Source organism: Poromitra crassiceps (assembly GCF_964638095.1).
Source record: "Poromitra crassiceps genome assembly, chromosome: 19".
Taxonomy (NCBI): Eukaryota; Metazoa; Chordata; class Actinopteri; order Beryciformes; family Melamphaidae; genus Poromitra; species Poromitra crassiceps.
The window spans coordinates 28,744,613-28,765,162 of record NC_139646.1 but is presented as its reverse complement, the minus strand read 5'-3'; the positions used below and the strand labels follow the sequence as shown (position 1 = coordinate 28,765,162).

General features: G+C 44.0%; 1 protein-coding gene across 3 annotated transcripts in view; it reads left to right on the top strand.

The window, feature by feature from the left end:
- LOC310794046 (uncharacterized protein) overlaps nucleotides 1-17,229 on the top strand; it is a 44,778-nt gene extending 27,549 nt beyond the window's left edge. The window contains exons 10-15 of one of the 3 annotated variants that reach the window (XR_014553545.1): nucleotides 1,697-1,717; nucleotides 2,690-2,758; nucleotides 3,620-3,751; nucleotides 12,456-12,584; nucleotides 13,226-14,286; nucleotides 14,317-17,229. Coding sequence is in view for 2 of the 3 variants with exons in the window: in XM_083655910.1 (XP_083512036.1) it covers nucleotides 1,697-1,717; nucleotides 2,690-2,758; nucleotides 3,620-3,751; nucleotides 12,456-12,584; nucleotides 13,226-13,321 (447 nt within the window). In the remaining variant the exon portion in view is untranslated. Of the gene's footprint in view, nucleotides 1-1,696; nucleotides 1,718-2,689; nucleotides 2,759-3,619; nucleotides 3,752-12,455; nucleotides 12,585-13,225 lie in introns of all 3 variants that reach the window. The other 2 variants (XM_083655910.1, XM_083655911.1) reach the window with 2 other exon arrangements.
- The last annotated feature ends 3,321 nt before the right edge of the window (nucleotides 17,230-20,550 follow it).

Sequence of the window (20,550 nt, the reverse complement as noted above, 5' to 3'; positions counted from 1 at the left end):
CCGATTCTAAATATAGCTGAACCGTTTGCTTTGACGAAGTAAAACTATTTTTTATAAGCATTTTACGAAATGCCCATGGGAAAATAAATGGCGGGTGAAACTCTCTGGTACAGTGCTGAACAGTGTTGGGCAAGTTACTCTGGAAAAGTAATTAGTTACTGTTACTGATTACTCCTTAAAAAAGTAATAAAAGTTACTTTACTGATTACTTTTTCAAAAAGTAACTAGGTACGTTACTAGTTACGTTACTAGTTACTTTTATTTTTATTTTTTACCCCAAATACCGTCTAGCATGTCACTGTATTAATTATTTTCGCTTTGGTATTATATAGGCTATGTTAAACGAAAAGCCAAAGGCATTTTACTTTGAAATTCGGTTAGAAAGAACAGGAAGTGGTGTGTTAAGACTGGCTAGCTTCACACGAAATGAAATCAGACAGTCACACAGTCAGATAACGTGAGTGAAAGATGCTGTTACTGTCGGAAACTCGGAGTGGTAATACAACAGCCTCAATGCAAACGTTTCAAGCTTCGTTGCTGAAAGAAAAGTGATGATCTGTCAACATTCCCTGGGCCGGCCCGTCTGACTACGGTGAGAAAGGCTTTTACGAGAAGGTTAGGAAGTAACTGTGTACAACACTGACTTACCCAAAGTGTATCTGTTAATCCAGTGAACACACCCAAGTCTACCTCACCCAGCGTCGCCTTCAATTTAGCCTCCATCCCCGCATATTCTCTCTCGAGGTAGCCAGGTTTCTCTTGCTGTCTCCTTCTTCTGACTCGGTTTGTTTTGAAAGCCAGCGCGCACGCTCTGACGCTGTATCGCGCACACACACTATGCGTATATGTGTGCGTCGGCGTCCTCACGGTCCACCTGACTGAGACTGAGTCCATAAGGATAAAATTTTTTCTTTTACATAGAAAACACTGCATTCTGGCAGGCAATCATGTAACGCAGTAACGCATGCGTTACTTGGATTAGTAACTGTAATTAATTACTGTTTTGGAAATTGTAACGCCTTATATTACTTAGTTACTAAAAAAGTAACTAATTACAGTAACGCGTTACTAAGTAACGCGTTACTGCCCAACACTGGTGCTGAAGCAGGAAGTAGGCGGTCACTTTGTCTCTCTATTACAGATACATTTGAAGAACATGTTTTCACATGGTTCTCAGCTACTAGAGGCCCATCAAACAAAGGATCTAATCTACTGTCTGTAACTGTGCATTACAAATGACGGCAACTGTGCAATTCTCTATATTCAAGGGTAATGAAAAGAGTTGACCATTGAGTGATGAAGACAGAAAACAGGAATGCGCTTGATATTTAACTTGCTCCTGAAACCTGCTACCTTCACAAGTGCATCACATTGGATTGAAAGACGTCTCAGTGCAATCTTCACAATTTGCAAAGTCATCCTGTGGGCCGGATTGGCCCCACTGGCGGGCCGGTTGTGGCCCCCGGGCCGCATGTTTGACACCCCTGCTTTACACACGTAGTACAATCATTTCATACAGTTAGGTACATTGATGAAAGTAAAAAGAAAACAAAAGAAATGAAATGAAAAGAAATAAAACACAGAAAGTAGCTTGTTTACAACTGGAGGAGTGAGATGGAAGGATGTTTACTACTAACTACTAAATGGCGTAAATTAATTCATGAAAGAATGAATGTAGTGTTTTTCTGTGTTGCAGATGTACCACGACCCTAACATGGTACAGTACACATCATAACACTTATGATATTAATACAGAGTCCTTACATGATAAGTATGCAGTTGCATTCATTACAACAGTGTTTCTCAAACAGTGGCGGGCGCCCCCTAGTGGCCTGTGAGTAGATTTATATTTTTTTCCTTTTTTTTTTACCTCCCACTATCCAATCAGAGAAATGTTTACATTTTCTGGGAAACTCAAGGTCAGATCACGATGCCTATAACGGACTATATGTATTTTGTCACCCCGAATCCAACGCCACCACCCCTAACTCTCTACGACTTACAGTTGCGGAGATACATCCACTCTGCCTGCAGGGCTAGGAGAGAGACACAGTCAGAGTACAGCGGATGGTTGGGAGTTCCAAGTTACTGACCAAACACTCTATTTCAGTAATTGCTGCCAGAATATAGAGCCATTTAACACTTATTTGAATACAAAAACATCACTGAATGCAACTTGAAGATGGCAAAAGATAGCCTATTTGACTTTGGCAACATTGTGCATTTATTGAACTTGAAAAAACTTTCTTTGAACTTTGAATATATTTGAACTGAACAGGAGAAATAAATGTAAAAAAAAAAGAAAAGGTAAATGGACTAACTAAAATAAATTACTTATATCGGTTATCTTGTTTTCATAATTGTGGGAAGCCAAAAAATGTATTAATTGTACTGCCATTTGTCATTTAATTAGCCTGTAATTTGTAATTTACAGTTGAAGTAGTAGGCCTATTGTTTTTGGGGATGTTTTGGGAGTTAGGTGGTCCCCGAGTTTTTTTCATTGGTTTAAGTGGTCCTTGGTCTGAAAAAGTTTGAGAAACACTGCATTACAATGATGTCATTTTGCAGCTTGCAGCTGGTGAATACTTGTGTGTGTGATTTGACTTGTGTGTTTGTTTTCATATAGGGTCCCATGGTCCACCCGGCCCCAAGTGTGTGTGTGATTTGACTTGTGTGTTTGTTTTCATAGGGTCCTATGGTCCACCCGGCCCCGAGCCCTGCTGGCCCAGGACAGTGGAACGGCCCTCCACCTCAGGCGGTCAGTATCTCAAACAGTCAACTCAACCAGGACTAATAATGGCTCATTTCCACCACATATAACAGCACAGTACAGCTCTACTCTTACCTGGTCTTACTCGGCTCTACTTGATATAGACTTTGCTTCCATCGCAACTTTACTTGCCTCCGCCCACAACTGGTCATCATAGCGACCGCATATCTGCCCTCCACCCATAGCCCAAGTAGGCTATAACGTATAACGTTAAAATTTAAGCCCCAATCAGTAACTTTTTCACCTTAACATAACAGATTTTTAGTCATTGAAGATGGTCCAGTGTATCCTAAGAAGGGGAATGTTGCCTCTATTGGTCCCACACTGCCCTCCAAAGGCCTCTCCTGGCACTAAGCATCTTTTGTGCTGGCGTCCCGGAGAAAACAGGAAAACAAGGAAGTAACGGTGCGGATTTGCTATGAAAATCACAACGATGGATTATTATTTCATCACGTGGCGAGTACCCGATGTCACAACATGTACATAGAGCTTTCTGGCGCTGTGTTTTGTTGACTTTGAACGGCGATATCGATACCGACACTACTGACCCGGGCTGTCCAGGTTTTTGATCGGTGGACAAAAAAGCCAGTGGAGCTGGGCGGGGCTGCGGCGCCGCGCTAATCCCAGAGGTAGAAATGGGCCAAAACAGGCCTAACAGGTTCTTACAACACAGGATGAAAAGCTGTTTGTTTAAATAGTCCCTCCTTTGTTTCATTCAAGCTTTCCCACTGTCATTTCTCTGGGCTTTTCTTGTCAAGGAGTTGGAGTTTTTTCCCCCCTACTCACCACTCTTTCCCTGCCTCCTTGCCCATTATTTACTGGTGTTCTTGTTGCTTCTTTGCCTTTTAGGGTTTTAACCCAGCCTACCCCCCGCAGAACCCAATGTACCCCCCTGTTGGTCCAGCCATGGCCCCCGCCGGCCAGCCTCAATGGAATGGTCCGCCACCCGGCCAGTACCCCCCTGGGCCAGGAGCTCCTATGGTATGACCCAACTGGCGGACTGCCTGAAAATGTTGACTTGCGGCCTGTTTGGAACAGCTACTAACAGCATACTAAGATACAATTCATACTAAGTATGAGTATGTGTAGTGCGTTCTACTGCACAGTATGTGCATTTAGTGTACGTAAGTCATTCCCAGATGTACACTAGATTAGTATATATGTATAGTCATTTCTGGGTAGCCTATGCGCCATGAGCTTATTGGACATACCCAACTGCACTTAAATGCATTGCGTCTTCAGACTGCGTAATGGTGGACTGCGTTAACGGTGGGCTGCGAGGCAGACGCGTTATGGATCCCACTGCATTTGTTGACAAGACCTGACTGAGCGCATACAAATGTGAGTAACTAAACTTTAATGTGGCTTGTATGTGGTCAATTAACATTCAAATCATGGTTTATATTAATAACAAATGTATCTTTATTGTTTGAATTGCATGTACCGCTTGACTGGCCTTAACTGCTTATAACTGCTTAGCCATTTAACTCATTGAGTGCCAGCCACTTTTGGAAGACAGATGCTCCCAGTGCCAGCCCTTTCAGAGCGTTTTCAGTGATTTCTCGAGGCCCACAGAATATTGTGTGATATTACTATGTAAACACCGAACACGCCCAAAGAACGATGAGACTCTATTGTATCATCAGCAAAAAAAAGTTTATTGATATCATTTTCCGTTCTTTAGTTATCAGCAGGAGAATATAGGTTGTTTTCAGCAAAAACAGACGTTTCAAATTAGAAGCTGAGATAATCAGCCTTTTGTGAAATGAAGCATTTCAAGCACATCACTGACTGAAGCTAATATTTTCTGATGTAGTGACACCTCAAAAATAATTTCCTTCAATAAAACAGCGAAAACAAAGGAATTTTGTTTGACAAAATAATATTTTTTAGCTGCAACCAGCAGCGCTGGCCCCTGCGTGCGCAGACCCTACACTTTCTTGCTGGTCTTGATTTACTGCTGGTGGGCATCAGATATTCTAGCTTGCCAATCTGTCCATCAAGCCTGCTGTCTGGGTCTGTCTGGGTCGGTGTTGTATGCTGCCCTGCGTGCCCCCTCTACTGCAAACCCCTCCTCCGTGGGTGTGTCTGGTGGCTCTGTGCTGCGTTTGCTCTGCACTGAAAACCCAGCTTTTTCACAGCGTTCCGCGTGTATTTGTCACCGGCTCCCAGCGCTTCCAGTTGAGAATAATAACAACTCCACAACTAATCATGTGGAGGGGCTATCACAGCGGACACGGAGGGGCTCAATTGTGGGAGCAGATTGGCTGCTGCAGGCACAGCTAACGTTATGCTTCATGCATATCGATGCATACCGATGCGGTTTCCGTTTCATCACGGGGCTTCTTCTGCTGTTTTTCCTCACCTTTCTCTAATCTGGAGAGCACTGTCGCCACCTAATGGGTCCCTAAAATATGTTATACACATTCAACATGCCCCAAATTTTTACAGGAGATGTATCAGGCTTTGATCCACGTCCCACCGTCAAAAAACGCAATTGATGACTTTAGTCGTCATTGGCACTCAACGTTACTATTTGAATTGACGACTATAGTCGTCATTGGCACTCAATGAGTTAACTGCCTGTTAGCCTACATGGTAATTTAGCATAACGTTAGAGGTTAGCGATAAGGTGGCTAATAACACCGTAACATTAACTTCAACTGGGCTGTACATGTGGACGTGTGATGAGTAACGTTAACGTAATTAACGTAACGTAATGAGTAACGTTAACCGTAATTAATAACGCTGCATATTTTTTTATTTTTTTTAAAGGGACAGTACTGATGAAGCCACCAAGCAAGCGCCTTATAAAATGGAGGGCTAAATATGAGGATCAGTTTACACCGGCTTCTCTCTCCCCTCCCCGCTCGACGGCTGCTGACGCCTGACTCTATGGTCAGGATTGACCAGAGGATTTTGTTGTTTACCTCTTTTTGTCAGAATAAACAGAGATTGTCTCCAAAGATATCCTGGTCTGGTCCTCTTCATCCAAACACAAAGATATCCTGCTCTGGTCCTCTTCATCCAAACACAAAGATATCCTGGTCTGGTCCTCTTCATCCAAACACAAAGAGATCCTGGTCTGGTCCTCTTCATCCAAACACAACGCACCCAATCGGTTAGCCCAGCCCAGAAAGGAAAATTCCCATCCACTTGCATGGGGACCTCGGCAGGTGTTAAACCCAGGGGAATTTTTTCCGGTGTCACTCAAAGTATAAAACGACTCTTTTAATGATCAATACATTTTTTATGGGGCATTTTTTCTTCAGAAGCCACTAAGAGCCGAATACGGGTGTATTTTCTTCATCTACATCCACATCCATGGGTGGGAGGGGTGGGAGACGTCATGGAATACGTCATGGCACACATGCGTAGTTCGCCTTAGGCCACATGGTCAGGAAGTAAAACCAGGAAGAAAAACCCCCCATGATGGCTTCATGTGCCAGTGAGCAGCCTCCGTCCGAATGCATGGGTGGGCATGGCTCCTCCCCTATCCAGTTCTTTTAATAAATCCATGCCTAGACCACACAGTAACTCTGCCATACAGTGTATTACAATGCCTAGACCACACAGTACCTCGAGCAGAGTTCCAGCTCCTACACAGACAGCACCTTTGCTAACACTCCACTCTGCCCTTCCCATGCAACCAGTACTACCCTGGACCACCTATGATGGTATGTTTCCACTCAGCGGACTCTGTGTTCCATTGTAGTTTACTGTGGTCTGTTCTGCCACACTGTCCACATCTTTTGCATTATAGTCACAGGTCTCTAAAGACAGTCTATCTCTTCCACACTCTTCCAAAGCTCCAGAGACAGTCTGTACTTTAGCCCATTCAAGTTTTGGTCAGAGGAAGACGTCATCTTCCAAAGAGGTTCGATGGTATTCGACCAATCACGACACATGTCAACAAAACCGAGTCAGGTGATTGGAGAAATGAGCAGATGTCTCGCCTTGAGCAGATGTCCTGCCCAATATCAGTTTTGACCAACGTTCTCCTCTGTGAAGTACAGACAAGTAGTCAGTCAGGAGCATTTGAAAATTGTGGGAGCCGACTGTTTTAAGAGACTACTAACAAGATGGTAGTCTCCTGTCGTCTGTCTTCCTTAGCCGTCTCTGTCTGCCTTTGGCTCTCAGTTCTCACTTCTCTCATATGCACACCTCTATAGCAAGCTGTTTTAACATGGCATAGACTGGATACATATTGAGCTCAACAGTCATGGGACATTTCTTGCCCCAGAAGTGAAACAAAAAATAAGTGTTTTTTTTCTCTCGAATTTTCGATCTTTTTTCCTGCATTTATTTTTTATTTTTGCTGAAAGCAAAATGTTTTATGGTCACTCACGATTCTCTGGAAGACGGGTTGGCTTGTTGGTTCAAGCCTTAAAACTCGTTATATAAGGATTTTTCAAAATGTCTATGGAGAAAATGAATGGGGAATTCACTTCTGGGGCAAGAGACGTCACATGACTGTTGAGCTCTATTGTAGATATCGTAATTAAATTATCCGTAGTCAAAAATAACATTTCAGATATCCACCATGACTTTCTTCTGAGGGCAAAGGAACGTCACTTTTGCCATTCATGTGTATGGGCTTTCTCATTACATTCATGTGTATGGGCTTTCTCATGATCTACAATTCAGTTGTAGATATCTGCAATGTGAATCTGCAAATTAATTATGGCTAATTTAGTTGCAATCTCAGTTTCAGGGATCTATCATTCATTCTGACTCGTCATAATTCCATTTCAAGATATCAATTCAAGATATCTACATTGTCCTTTCACATATCTTCAATTTAGTTTGAACGAGACAGAATGACTTGTAGATATCTTGAACTGGCCTATATGTAATGTGAATTGTGGCTTGTGTTGGCATTATGTTACCCTTGTGTTGTTCCGTGCTGACTGTTATTTGATGTGTTACTTTGTGTATTTGATGTTAAAGCAAACACAGACACATTATGTTACCTGAAAGCACACGGATAACTTTTCAGCCATAAGTTAGTTTCAGTTACCTTTATTAAGTTGCACGTTAAAACATTGTTTGTTTGTTCCTTTGTTCAGACCCACCATGGGGGATTTCTGGCCCACCCAGCATATCCTCCATTTTGATGGTGTTGGTGATGGGCCAAACCAAGTGGAAAGGGTTGCTTTTTAGAGTAGTGATGGTAGGATTATACCTTTGATAGAGCCATTTAGCTGTGTAAAATTAGCTTGTAAGTGAGTTCCTACAATGTTATTTGATTTCCTTGTATTAAGGTGACTGTGTAGTTCAACCTTTAATGCTATGGAATAGATCAGGGGGTTCTCAAAGTGAGGCCCGCAGGCCAATTGCGGCCCTCTGGAAAGTTCTGGTGGCCCGCCATAAGTTAGGTGACATGATGGTTGGTGGATGATGGTTTGTTCCGATTCTCGATAGGTTTATTTGGAAGGTGTAGGTAGGGTGTAGGGCAGGGGTGTAGGTAGGGTGTAGGGCATGTAGGGTGTAGGTAGGGTGTAGGGCAGGGGTGTAGGTAGGGTGTAGGGCAGGGGTGTAGGTAGGGTGTAGGGCAGGGGTGTAGGTAGGGTGTAGGGCAGGGGTGTAGGTAGGGTGTAGGGCATGTAGGGTGTAGGTAGGGTGTAGGGCAGGGGTGTAGGTAGGGTGTAGGGCAGGTGTGTAGGTAGGGTGTAGGGCAGGGGTGTAGGTAGGGTGTAGGGCAGGTAGGGTGTAGGTAGGGTGTAGGGCAGGGGTGTAGGTAGGGTGTAGGTAGGGTGTAGGGCAGGTAGGGTGTAGGTAGGGTGTAGGGCAGGGGTGTAGGTAGGGTGTAGGGCAGGTAGGGTGTAGGGCAGGGGTGTAGGTAGGGTGTAGGTAGGGTGTAGGTAGGGTGTAGGGCAGGGGTGTAGGTAGGGTGTAGGGCAGGGGTGGCCAAACCTTTTTGGTTGTGGGCCACATACAGAAAAATATAAGGAGACGCGGGCCAAACAATATTAAGCGCGGCAGTTTTCACAGCAAAAAAATTGGACCAGAAAACCCTTGTGCCATCAAAAAATTTATTTCTACCTAAATAATATGACACATAGTTTATTTGATGTGCTCACCTATTACAATGGGTATTTCTGTATGTTTTCAAATTTTCTTTTCCTGTGCCAACAGGTTAAGACAGAGGTCATTTAACATAACATTAGTATTAAACATTAATTCAGTATTACAAATATTTTAAATTGGAAAAAAACAAAATGGGGGGAATCAGTTTTTTGTTTTTCCGTTTCTTTTTCTTTCTTTTTTTGTTTTTCAGTTTTTTTCACGTTTTTGTTTTTGTTTTCCGTTTTAAACGTTAAAAAGTGTGTGTGTGAAACTTAAAACATATATTCATCTTGCAGCGGATCGCCTTGAAGTTGCGGGGTGCCGGCTGGGGTTAATTCTGACCACAAAAAAAAAAAGTTTAATTTTTGTTTTTTCTTGGGCGGCCATCAATCAAATGTTGGGTCCATAAATTGGCCCTCAGTCATGAAAACTTTGAGACCCCCTGCTGGTACAGATTGGTGTCTAGGTGTGAATTGAACACCTTATAAAATAAAGCCAGTTGAGTTTTGCTCCTGTGGGAGACAGGTCAAACACCTGGCTTTGTTTCAGCTTCTAGCGGTTACTTGGTGAGTTATTTTTACTTTGTGTTTTGTCTGTGAAAATGGAGAGTCAATAAATCTTCACCTCTGCCTTGTCTGCTGAGTCTGCCTCCCTAACACCTTCCTTCACACTCCAGCTAGACTACACTCGACTACAGATGCCCCATACACATGACTGATGCCCCATACACATGAATGGCAAAAGTGATGTTTGTCCTAGTAGGAAAATGTCATTGTGGATATCTGAAGTGTTCTTTTTGACAAGAAGGATTGACATTGTAGACATCTGGAATGACAATTCTGACAAAGTATAATGTAATTATCACTAGTCAAAACGACGTTGTTGATATCTGTCATGTTAATTCCAGATAGTCAAACAGCTAATCTCTTAAAATGGCTTGCCACACACCCCCATACACCCATACGTGCTTACAGATAACCAGGTGACCATTTGGATTTTGCAGTCATTTGGCAGGGCTGTGTTTGGAGCAGCTTTCCTGAATTCACTATCGTTAGTCACCTGGACTCATGATATATCGTTAGTCACCTGGACTCATGATATATCGTTAGTCACCTGGACTCATGATATATCGTTAGTCACCTGGACTCATGATATATCGTTAGTCACCTGGACTCATGATATTGACCCAATGGAAAGGACATGTTTTCCTTGCATGGGTGCGTCTGAACACGGGCGAACAGCATCCAGCCCACAAACTGGACTGAATCCAAGCGGTCGATAGAACCTCAAGGCTCAAACTGCATCCTCGCAAAATCCAAATGGCCACGTGTTTAACGAGCAGCTGTACAAAATGGAAACGCGTGTTTAACGAGCAGCTGTACAAAATGGAAACACAAATGATTTCTGAGGCTGGATCCAAGATAGTTAGTGCTGCCTTTAGATAAACAGCTGAGATGCACACTACAGTGGTAGAATCCCCTGCCTTTAGATAAACAGCTGATCTGCACACTGCAGTACCTGCCTACCAACACAAGGGGTCTCCGGTTCGAGCCCCTGTGTTGCCTCCGGCTTGGTCGGGCGTCCGTACAGACACAATTGGCCATGTCTGCGGGTGGGAAGCCAGATTAAGGGTATGTGTCCTGGTCGCTGCACAATAGCGCCTCCTCTGGTCGGTCGGGGTGCCTGTTCTGGGGGGGGGGGTTAGCATGATCCTCGGCTGGCGACTGCACATGTATCACAGGAAGCATGTTCTAGTCTACAACACCCCCCAGATCGGCAGAGGGGGTGGAGCAACGACCGGGACAGCGGGGGCAATTGGACAAGTACAAGTTGAGGAGAAAACGAAACAACAAAAACAAACAAACCCTAATTGAGACGTGTTGGTTACGTGCCTCTGTCTGTCTGACTGAAGTGAAAGTGACTTTTCAATGGAGGTTTCCACTGATTAGAAAGGATCCAGCCTTGGACTATTTAGAATATACATGATGTCCCTGAGCCATGCTGTGTTTGTTTACTTTGATGTGTGCACATGTACTTGTGCAGATATTTGAACGTTGGTGTGTAAGAGTCATCTTGTGCAGTTTGTTTTCACAAACAGGTGGACACCTCGTAGCTGTTGTAAATCATGGCCTCTTGGGTTTAGTGTTTCATTTGAAACCTCGCTTATTTCCTGTCAGCTATTGTATTAGCAAACACTGCATTGGAAACAAGTGAAATCATCTATTTTTATGGATATTTTATGCAGTTTCTCGACCAGCACCCGCAGGTTGTATTAGCAGTACAAATATCAGTACTAACAGTAATAATAGTAGTAATATATGACCCTTTTTGATGACCGTTGAATCAGAGGTACAGTACTATTCCGCTTAAACATCTTATCGTAATTATTCAATTGTTCTTCTATGTTTGTAAGATCCAAATGTCCTCAAGGACAGAACGATTCCACCAATTTTTGGTTTAGCAGGAGAGGATTTAGTTCTCCCCAATCGAGTGCTGCTGGAATGATGTATTTTTGTAGGCCAACCCTGAAGTTAGCATCACGCTGGGTTCCCTCGTCTCGTAGTCAACACTGAAGTTAGCATCTCGCTGGGTTCTGTGGGAACTCTGATTCAAGCCAGTAGTCAAAAACAGGTTTTAAACGCAATATGCGTTGTTTTATTCAACCAACAAAAGAAAGTTCATCCCTTCTCGGGGAAATCCGGGAAATATAACTTATTCGGCCAGGGTTAGCCTGCGGCTCCGTATGGGTGTTCTCCCCACCACGTAGCCCGGCCTCAGTTCCTCGCTTTTAATTGCTCCAATATCTTGCCTGGGAATGAGAGGAGAGAGTCTGGGTCAGGTAACAGCAATATCATCACATGCGAATGTTTAGGGAGAGGATCGGGAAATGTACTTACCGCCCGACAGCAAGGAGCTTCCTTCTGGAGGAGAACCGGCCACACAGTGAGGTTCAGAGCGGTGTCTGGTTTTCTATGGCCCTTAATTGGGGGATCCGCTCCAGCCGTGCGCTCTGCTCCTAAGCGTGCCCGGCTGTCAGCGGTCCCACTGATTCAACATGAAATTGGGGAAGTACCTGTTGTCGATGACGCGGCCTAGACACCGTTTCTGTCGGGAATCCCCGGCTCTGACGTCACTGTGGTGGCTGGTTGTCCTCCCGCTCTCACCTGTCAAGCAGTATGTTACCGAGACTCCACAGTTCCCTCATCTCGTAGTCAAAAAACCCGTAATTACACATCCGGAAGAACAGAAAAACGACAAAAATGGCTCTGAACTGGAAACGACACAATATTTCAGAACACGATTAGTCCGACTTGACTATTTGATTGTTTTATTGTGATTGCTACATGTATGAAAAAGTAGGGCCTTGTTGAATGGAGCTGCAGTGAGACTATGAGTGAGTGAAACCAATGAGTAGCCACATTCTGAGGCTGAATAATAAGAAACTAATGTAAGTGTGTGTGTTTGTGTGAGTGTGTGCGTGTGTGTGTGTGTGTGTGTGTGTGAGTGTGAGAGTGCGCGCGTGTGTGTGTGTGTGTGTGTGTGTGTGTGTGTGTGTGTGAGAGTGCGCGTGTGTGTGCGTGTGTGTGTGTGTGTGTGTGTGTGTGTGTGTGTGTAGGGCTATGCTCCGGCTCCAGTGATGTACAGTGCCCCCCCACCAACAGCCAGTGAGCCGGTCAAGGAGGAGCTCAAGATGGAGAACATGGCGTCCTCACCAGCCGATCCCCTGCTCACTACCCCACCACGGGTACACACACACGTGGACACATACACACACCCACAGACACACACACCCACAGACACACACACACCCAGACACACACACACCCACAGACACACACACACACACAGACACACGCACACACAGACACAAATAGTTTTTTATATAATTTCAGCCTTTATGCTTTGGGACCAGGGCTTTTTTTCCTCACTGGTTGCATTCGCACCACCAATAGGAACGCTGAAGTGATGTATAGTAAGTTGGCATGCTAATGGTTAGCATGCTCACCAATAGTAGCTTCACAGCAAAGCAAGTGAGAGTTCTCAGGGGATTGATACTACTTTGGCTAACAAATCTATTAACGTTGGCTTGCAAAAAAAATAAATAGCAAGTTACTGTAACGTTCTACTTCCTGCCTCTGGGCTTTTCTAGAAGTTCTACCATTGAACATACACGTACGTCACACATGGTTCCTCTCGTGCTGGGGGAGTACCTACTCTGAAGTTGGAGCTAAACAAATCCCTCTAAATAATGTTCTATGATGGTTCCCAGTTCCTGCAGTGTGGACACAATAAAAAGAGGATAGTTCCTCCAAACCGTTCCTCGAAATATGAAATAGTTCCTCTGGTCTGAAAACACCTTTTGACTGTATTTCCCTTTGTCCCAAGGTGGAAAGTGCATCGTCTCCTGTGCCCCCCTCGTCTGACGGTGCCTACCAGTTCCAGGTCGACGCAGGAAAAACCTCCTCCACCAACTTCCTCTAGGCTCTAGCAGCTTCATACCCAGTTCCTTCCTCACTTTAACTCACCCCTCTGTGGCCATTTTGCATTCCTTCTACTAAGTTCTTCCAGAGTTTGATTTACACTGGAATGCAAAATGTCACAAACAACCAGTATCTTTTGGATAGTAACCTCCTTTCCTTGCCTCCTCACACCTCCTTTCCTTTCCTCCTCACACCTTGAACTTTGTTTCAACCCTCAGATGACTCTAGATGAATGGGACTCCTGGCTCCTTGTTAGTGGGTCAAGCAGCTCCAGATTGGCAGTGAAACTAAAGAATTGTGGGCAGAGAACGTAGAGACAGCATGCAGGAGTCGACTTTCTGGGGCTTGAATTTCCACCTGTAGGCCATGAGACATGGAAAGGAGGCCTGCTCTTTAAGTGTTAGAATGTGGACCAGAAACTGGGAGAGACCATCTTGTTATTAATGTCAACATCTGATTTGTTGGGTGAACCCTAAAAGCATTTAGGAGCAGTTCAGGAGATGGTCCTGTCCAACCTGTTGAATCTTAGCCTGGTAAACCATCCTGATCACATGACCTCACATTCTGTTTGATTCCTCCAGCCCGCCCCCAGAGATTTCCAGAAATTACAAAGTCCACGGGCCAATCAGGGACCTGCCTCGTAGTTGACTATGTAACCAGCCAATCAGGGACACCGCTGGCAAAACAGTAATGGCGGCTCCCAAAGCAACGAGTAGTAATGTTAACGTTAGCAGAGTAAACAGCCATAAGTTGCAGAAATAGACTCAATAACAACAATTAAACAAGAACAAGATAAACAAGAACAAGAGTACTGTATGTAGTACCACCGGAATTCCTCTGCGGAAAAGACGTTTTCGCCGCTGAGTGGATTTTGATTTGACTGGATCCCACTGATCCCACTGATCCCACCCACTGAAATCACTGTGGGTGGGTTGGAATCCAGACTGATACGTAGTGTGTGTGTGTGTGTGTGTGTAGGTGTGTGTGTGTGTGTAGGTGTGTGTGTGTGTGTAGGTGTGTGTAGGTGTATATACTGTAGGTGTTTGTGTGTGTAGAGCAAAACAGACTGAGATCACGTTATCAGGATGGTTTTAACCACGCTAATTGAATCTGAGTTGAGGTTAAATTCTTGAGTTTACTCAAACTCCGGGGGCAACAGAAGGAAACAAACAAAATGGCCACAGAGAAACTCAAAACGAAAATCACTCCATGGGATGGGGTTGAGGGTTGAGGGATTGAGGGTTGACAAAAGCCTTTGCAAAGAAAAGTGTAGCCGTGTGGTGTTTTCACAGTGTCTTTCTAACCACCAAACCGTCAGAATGCTCAAACGAAACACTTTGACTGCCTTTCAGGGTGGCCTCCTGCCTCCTGACCATTCAAGCAAAAAAAAACTATCACTCATCTTCCAGACATAGCCTAACCTTTGTCCCGCCCATTTATCAGCCAATCACAATGTACCAGGAAGGACCACTATCCACCCTGCAGTGCAGTGTATAGGACAAGCCATGTCCAGCCAGTCATAGAACATGTTTGTCCATCATTATGGAGCCATATGGAGGACCAATTGATGCTGAATTGTTTGTTAAAGTCAACTCAAACAACCTCAACTGAGCTAAATATCAACCTCAACTGAACTAAATATCAACCTCAACTGAACTAAATATCAGGCTAAATAACTCAATCAAGTCATTCAGCTATTTATGACAAATGGACAAAATCAGTTTGAAACCTGCCGATAAGCTCAGTCGAGCACACTTTTAAACCGTACACTATTTGGTAGCACGTTAGGTAATTTGCCCACATTAATTATGCAATTGTGTGCAAAATACAATGCAAATGTTACAACTTCAGCAGAACGAGGGAACAACATTGTTCTCACACACATGCAATAGCTTCTGGTACCCTCACTGTAGCAAGTCACCACCTCAGCACATACTTTGTAGCACTCCTGGGCTCCGTATGTAATAGTGCATTCAGGACAACTGGTTGGATGTGTCTGATCTGATGTGTCTGATCTGATGTGTCTGATCTGATGCGTCTGATCTGATGTGTCTGATCTGATGTGTCTGATCTGATGCGTCTGATCTGATGCGTCTGATCTGATGTGTCTGATCTGAGGAGAAGATTGTCATATAAGAGGTTGAACTAGACGCTGTCATCTCCTCTTATTGACGTGGAGAGCGCAGGTCAGAAACCCTCCCAGTTATCTGGAATGAACCCCGCCCTTAAACCAATAACCTGCTTGTAAATAGCATCACAAATGCCTTTCTCTACCAAAGTCTTGTCTTTTATCTATTTCGTTTTTTCTTTTGCATGTTGAGGCGAGTACACGTAACAAGCCTCCATATACAGTACGGTCATCTCCACAGGGTATGCAGACTCTCTTCTGAGGGCAATAACTGTTTTGGCAGCTTGAAATCGTTATTTAGGTGGCGCTGAAGTACAATAAAATAAGGATTGTGACTGGAGTAGGCAGACATCAGCATCATAGCATTCGTTATCGTTACTTAGAAAACAATACAAACTAGAGGTACTCCGTAGAGGGCATACTGTACCTCCGCCAAACTCAATCTGTTAGCAGTTAGGTGCCTTTTTGTGATTAACCACGCCCATGTCACGCCCCCTTTCGGCCACTGGGTGTGGAAACTTAATCAGTTCTAAGTTGGGCCATAACCTGCTTTTATACAAACTTTCGTGCAATTCCATTCATAACTTTATGAGATACCTTGTGGGCAAACAGACAGATGGGAGATACCCTGTGGGCAAACAGACAGATGGGAGATACCCTGTGGGCAAACAGACAGATGGGAGATACCCTGTGGGCAAACAGACAGACAGGAGATACCCTGTGGGCAAACAGACAGATGGGAGATACCCTGTGGGCAAACAGACAGACAGGAGATACCCTGTGGGCAAACAGACAGATGGGAGATACCCTGTGGGCAAACAGACAGACAGGAGATACCCTGTGGGCAAACAGACAGATGGGAGATACCCTGTGGGCAAACAGACAGACAGGAGATACCCTGTGGGCAAACAGACAGATGGGAGATACCCTGTGGGCAAACAGACAGGTGGAAAACTATCTCCCGGCAACTCTGTTGGCGGAGGTAATAAGAATTAGCATAATTTGCCAAATTGGGGAAATCTTCCGCAGCCTTTTGTCAGACCTCAGTGTTTGAGGTCTTAGATGTTTTATTGTCTGGGATTATATTGATGCCCTCGTACCACTGTAGGAAATAAAAAAAAATGTTTTGGGGGCAACTTTTTTGGGACTTTTTTTTTTTTCTCCACTGTCTAAAAACTGCGGGCATTTATACAATTTTGGGGGCACTTAAAAAAAAGTAATTAGTGCATAACGTTAGTGTGAACAGCAGCACCGTGTGTGTGAGTGTGTTCTTCATTGTCGTCTTCTGACAACCAGCTTGCAGGTGCTGCGTGTGTTCGAGATGGAACTAGAAATTAAATGAATCTTCGGTGCAATTTTTGCCCCTGGAACCTGGTTTTTAGGGGCATTCTGAGATTTCTTGGGGCATTTTTGCCCTTCACCCTGGCTACATCCCTACACGGCGTCGGCATGGTACAAGAGGTAACTGTTAGTGGAAAAACCAGCTTGTGCTGCTCTGTTGTCTGTTCACATGAAAAACACTCAAGTGAAGTTTGAGTTTGGTGAGTCCAGCCAAATGCCCTCACATGTTAGCAGCTGTCGCTCGTAGCAACAGATAACTGAAGCTATTCACACGTTCTGAAGACCGTGCCAATGTCCTCTGTCCTCATCCATCTTTGTTACATGAACAAAATATGTTTTTTAGCCTCTAGAGCTGATGAGCTGATGTTATCTATCTTCCATGTTTTGCCAGCAGTGGAAAAAATGAATTGTTTCTGTGTAAATAAATATAGCCAATGACATTCAGTGATTGAATGACTGCTGATGGAATAGGGGTGGAGTTGCAGAGGAAGTGGAAACATTGCAAAGATGGCCAGATGACATTTGTTCATTAACATTGTTTTCAAGCTCACAACATTTTTGGTCACTTGATTAGAAAAAAGAAATCTCTTCTATTCAAAGTCCACCTCTGGATTTTATTCCAATCAATGACCAGAGGTGTTGAAGGTACATGTAGGTGTTCATACAATATGGACAACTACAAATGACATGAGTTTAAATATGGAGCTACTCTCACTGCACCGCACTATTTTATTGGTAACATTTGATGGAAAATTGAATCTTTGGAATGAAAATGGAATCGAGCTCAATCCTGATCGACATCATCGTACGAACCTGTTGTGTAATTTTTTTGATGTGTATTATTTGTTGTCTACCGTTTACTTGCACAGTCCTGGGTCAATTATATTGTTGAAATACATTCTTGGTACTAAAGACAAGCAAAAAAAACAGCGTAACAAACCGGGTGCATAAAGAAAGCAGCTTTCTGGTTTGATATTATCGAGTTCTCCAGGCTTACTTACTTATTTGCCTGCCTTGAGTAGAAGACGGGTGGGATTTGCACATTTGAGTCAATCCGATTGCATTTGAACACGACCAGCCAAGAAGAATCAGAACTTGGAAAAGCAACCGTTTGACCCAGGTCTGAAGACCACTCTGTCTCACTGATTCTCTCTTAGTGACACATATGTATATATATGTATATATATATATATATGTTTCATTTCCCTGCACTTCAAAGCTGTTACAGTCACTTGCTGAAGTACTCATTGGGTTGCAGATGCAGAACCATGTTCTCCATTTGTAAAACAGTGAATCTTCAGGTTTTTCTCTCCATTGTTAATGCCTTGCTTTTTAAAAACAATGTAAAAATGCAAAGTAGGTTGTAGGAAGTAGTGTATGTATTGTTTTAATTGTACTTGAGAAACAATGTGCTCATATGTGACTTGGAAATATGAATAGAACGTGTTCCAGAGAGTTTGCTGTCTTTTCTAAGGATTTTGAACCTGCTGGTAACTTGAAGGTCTGAGCTGAGTGCTTGATGTGTTTCAGGTATTCAAGTCCTGGAGGATGTGCACTTGATTTAGCTTCGTCTAGCAAGCTGCATAGCATCAAACACACCTGTGTACACTGTACAGTGTTTCAGAGCATCAAACACACCTGTGTACACTGTACAGTGTTTCAGATACTGATAGTGAAACTCAGGTGACCCAGGTGGAGGTGGTGTTTCATGGTCGTTAACCAGCTGAGCTTCAAGATATTCTGAATGTACTTGTAAGATCAGATCAGATGAGAAAATCTGGCTTGTATAGTGGCTGGCTGTTAAAAGTAAGCTGCAAAGCAGTGTAAAAAAACGGGTCCTAAGAGTGACCAGTTAAGAAACCACCACACCAACTCCAAAGCAGGTTTAACAGTTTTATTTTTGAAAATGTAAAAAGATGGTTGAGTCCAGCTTGCGCTCCAAGCCCACAACCAACTGGGTTAAGATGCTCTAGACCAGTGGTTCCGTTTTCTCACATGAGGGACCCCTAAACTGACAAAGATTAGACCACAGACCCCATCTGATAGGATTTTGTCCCACAGTCCCCTGATGATAATAAGATTGATGCTTTTAGATGTTTTATTACAGAAAGTGTATAAAACCCATGACCAAAATAGTCATTGTGTTACTTATGAATGGAATTATAGCTAAAATAAATTACCCCCCTTTTGGCTGGGGACCCCCTGGAACCCCCTCAAGGACCCCTGGGGGTCCCCGGACCCCCATTTGAGAACCACTGTTCTAGACACGGAGAGGCAAATTAGTAAGAGGGCTTAGAGTGCAAAAGCTACTCTGTTCAATTCTCACTCACCTAGACAGGCCTTGGCTTGGAAGATAGCTCTCCTTTACAGGTGAGCCACCTCCTCCCACCACTGGTTCCTCATGAAAGAATTAGTCCACTTTACAATACAATGTCGTTAGTCCACTTCACAATACAATGTCGTTAGTCCACTTCACAATACAATGTCGTTAGTCCACTTCACAATACAATGTCGTTAGTCCACTTCACAATACAATGTCGTTAGTCCACTTCACAAGAACTCTTCAATCTGACAATCTTCCTTATAAAAACGGGTCCATATTTTCATTAAAAAGTCATTGGTTAAAACCGTCCAGGCAACAGAAAACTGCTTACTTAGCTTTGTTCATGTAGATTGGATGCAGCCTGCAGCAGTCCACACCTCTCCACATGAGGACCAGCTCCACAGCATCAGTCCACACCTCTCCACATGAGGACCAGCTCCACAGCATCAGTCCACACCTCTCCACATGAGGACCAGCTCCACAGCATCAGTCCACACCTCTCCACATGAGGACCAGCTCCACAGCATCAGTCCGCATGAGGACCAGCTCCACAGCATCAGTCCACACCTCTCCACATGAGGACCAGCTCCACAGCATCAGTCCACACCTCTCCACATGAGGACCAGCTCCACAGCATCAGTCCGCATGAGGACCAGCTCCACAGCATCAGTCCACACCTCTCCACATGAGGACCAGCTCCACAGCATCAGTCCACACCTCTCCACATGAGGACCAGCTCCACAGCATCAGTCCGCATGAGGACCAGCTCCACAGCATCAGTCCACACCTCTCCACATGAGGACCAGCTCCACAGCATCACTCCACACCTCTCCACATGAGGACCAGCTCCACAGCATCAGTCCACACCTCTCCACATGAGGACCAGCTCCACAGCATCAGTCCACACCTCCACATGAGGAGGATGAAGGCTCTCCCAGCCATTCTGAGCTGCCTGCTTTTATAGACAGTTTTAACTTGACAACAATAACAACCGTCACAACCCACCTGAATATCCGGTTTACTTCCTGTATACATTAACAAGGTAGCCTATTTCGGTCTTTATGTCTTGTAGTATTTATAGTCTAGCAGAAAGGGCCCTCAGATTTTGAGATACCCCTACCCGAGGTAGAACAAATGCCAACAATGTTTTTTCTTATCTTTAGGGTCTCCCATTAATGAAATTGATTCTTGGCAAATTTTATTTTTGGGGAAAAAATGTTTTTTTGGCTGTTCTTTAGAACTACCCCAATCCCTGAAAAAGAGCCAAATTAGGCCAGTCCGAATAGGGTAAAGGTGACAAAAAAGCTCATACCTTGAGAATGCTCACTCTTTTCCTCATCAGATTTGCTGAGGTATGAACCAGGGGGCTGCCCTACATCACCAAATAGTCAGAAAATGATTTACCTAAAAAGATCATGAATTATAGTCCTGTAAATAT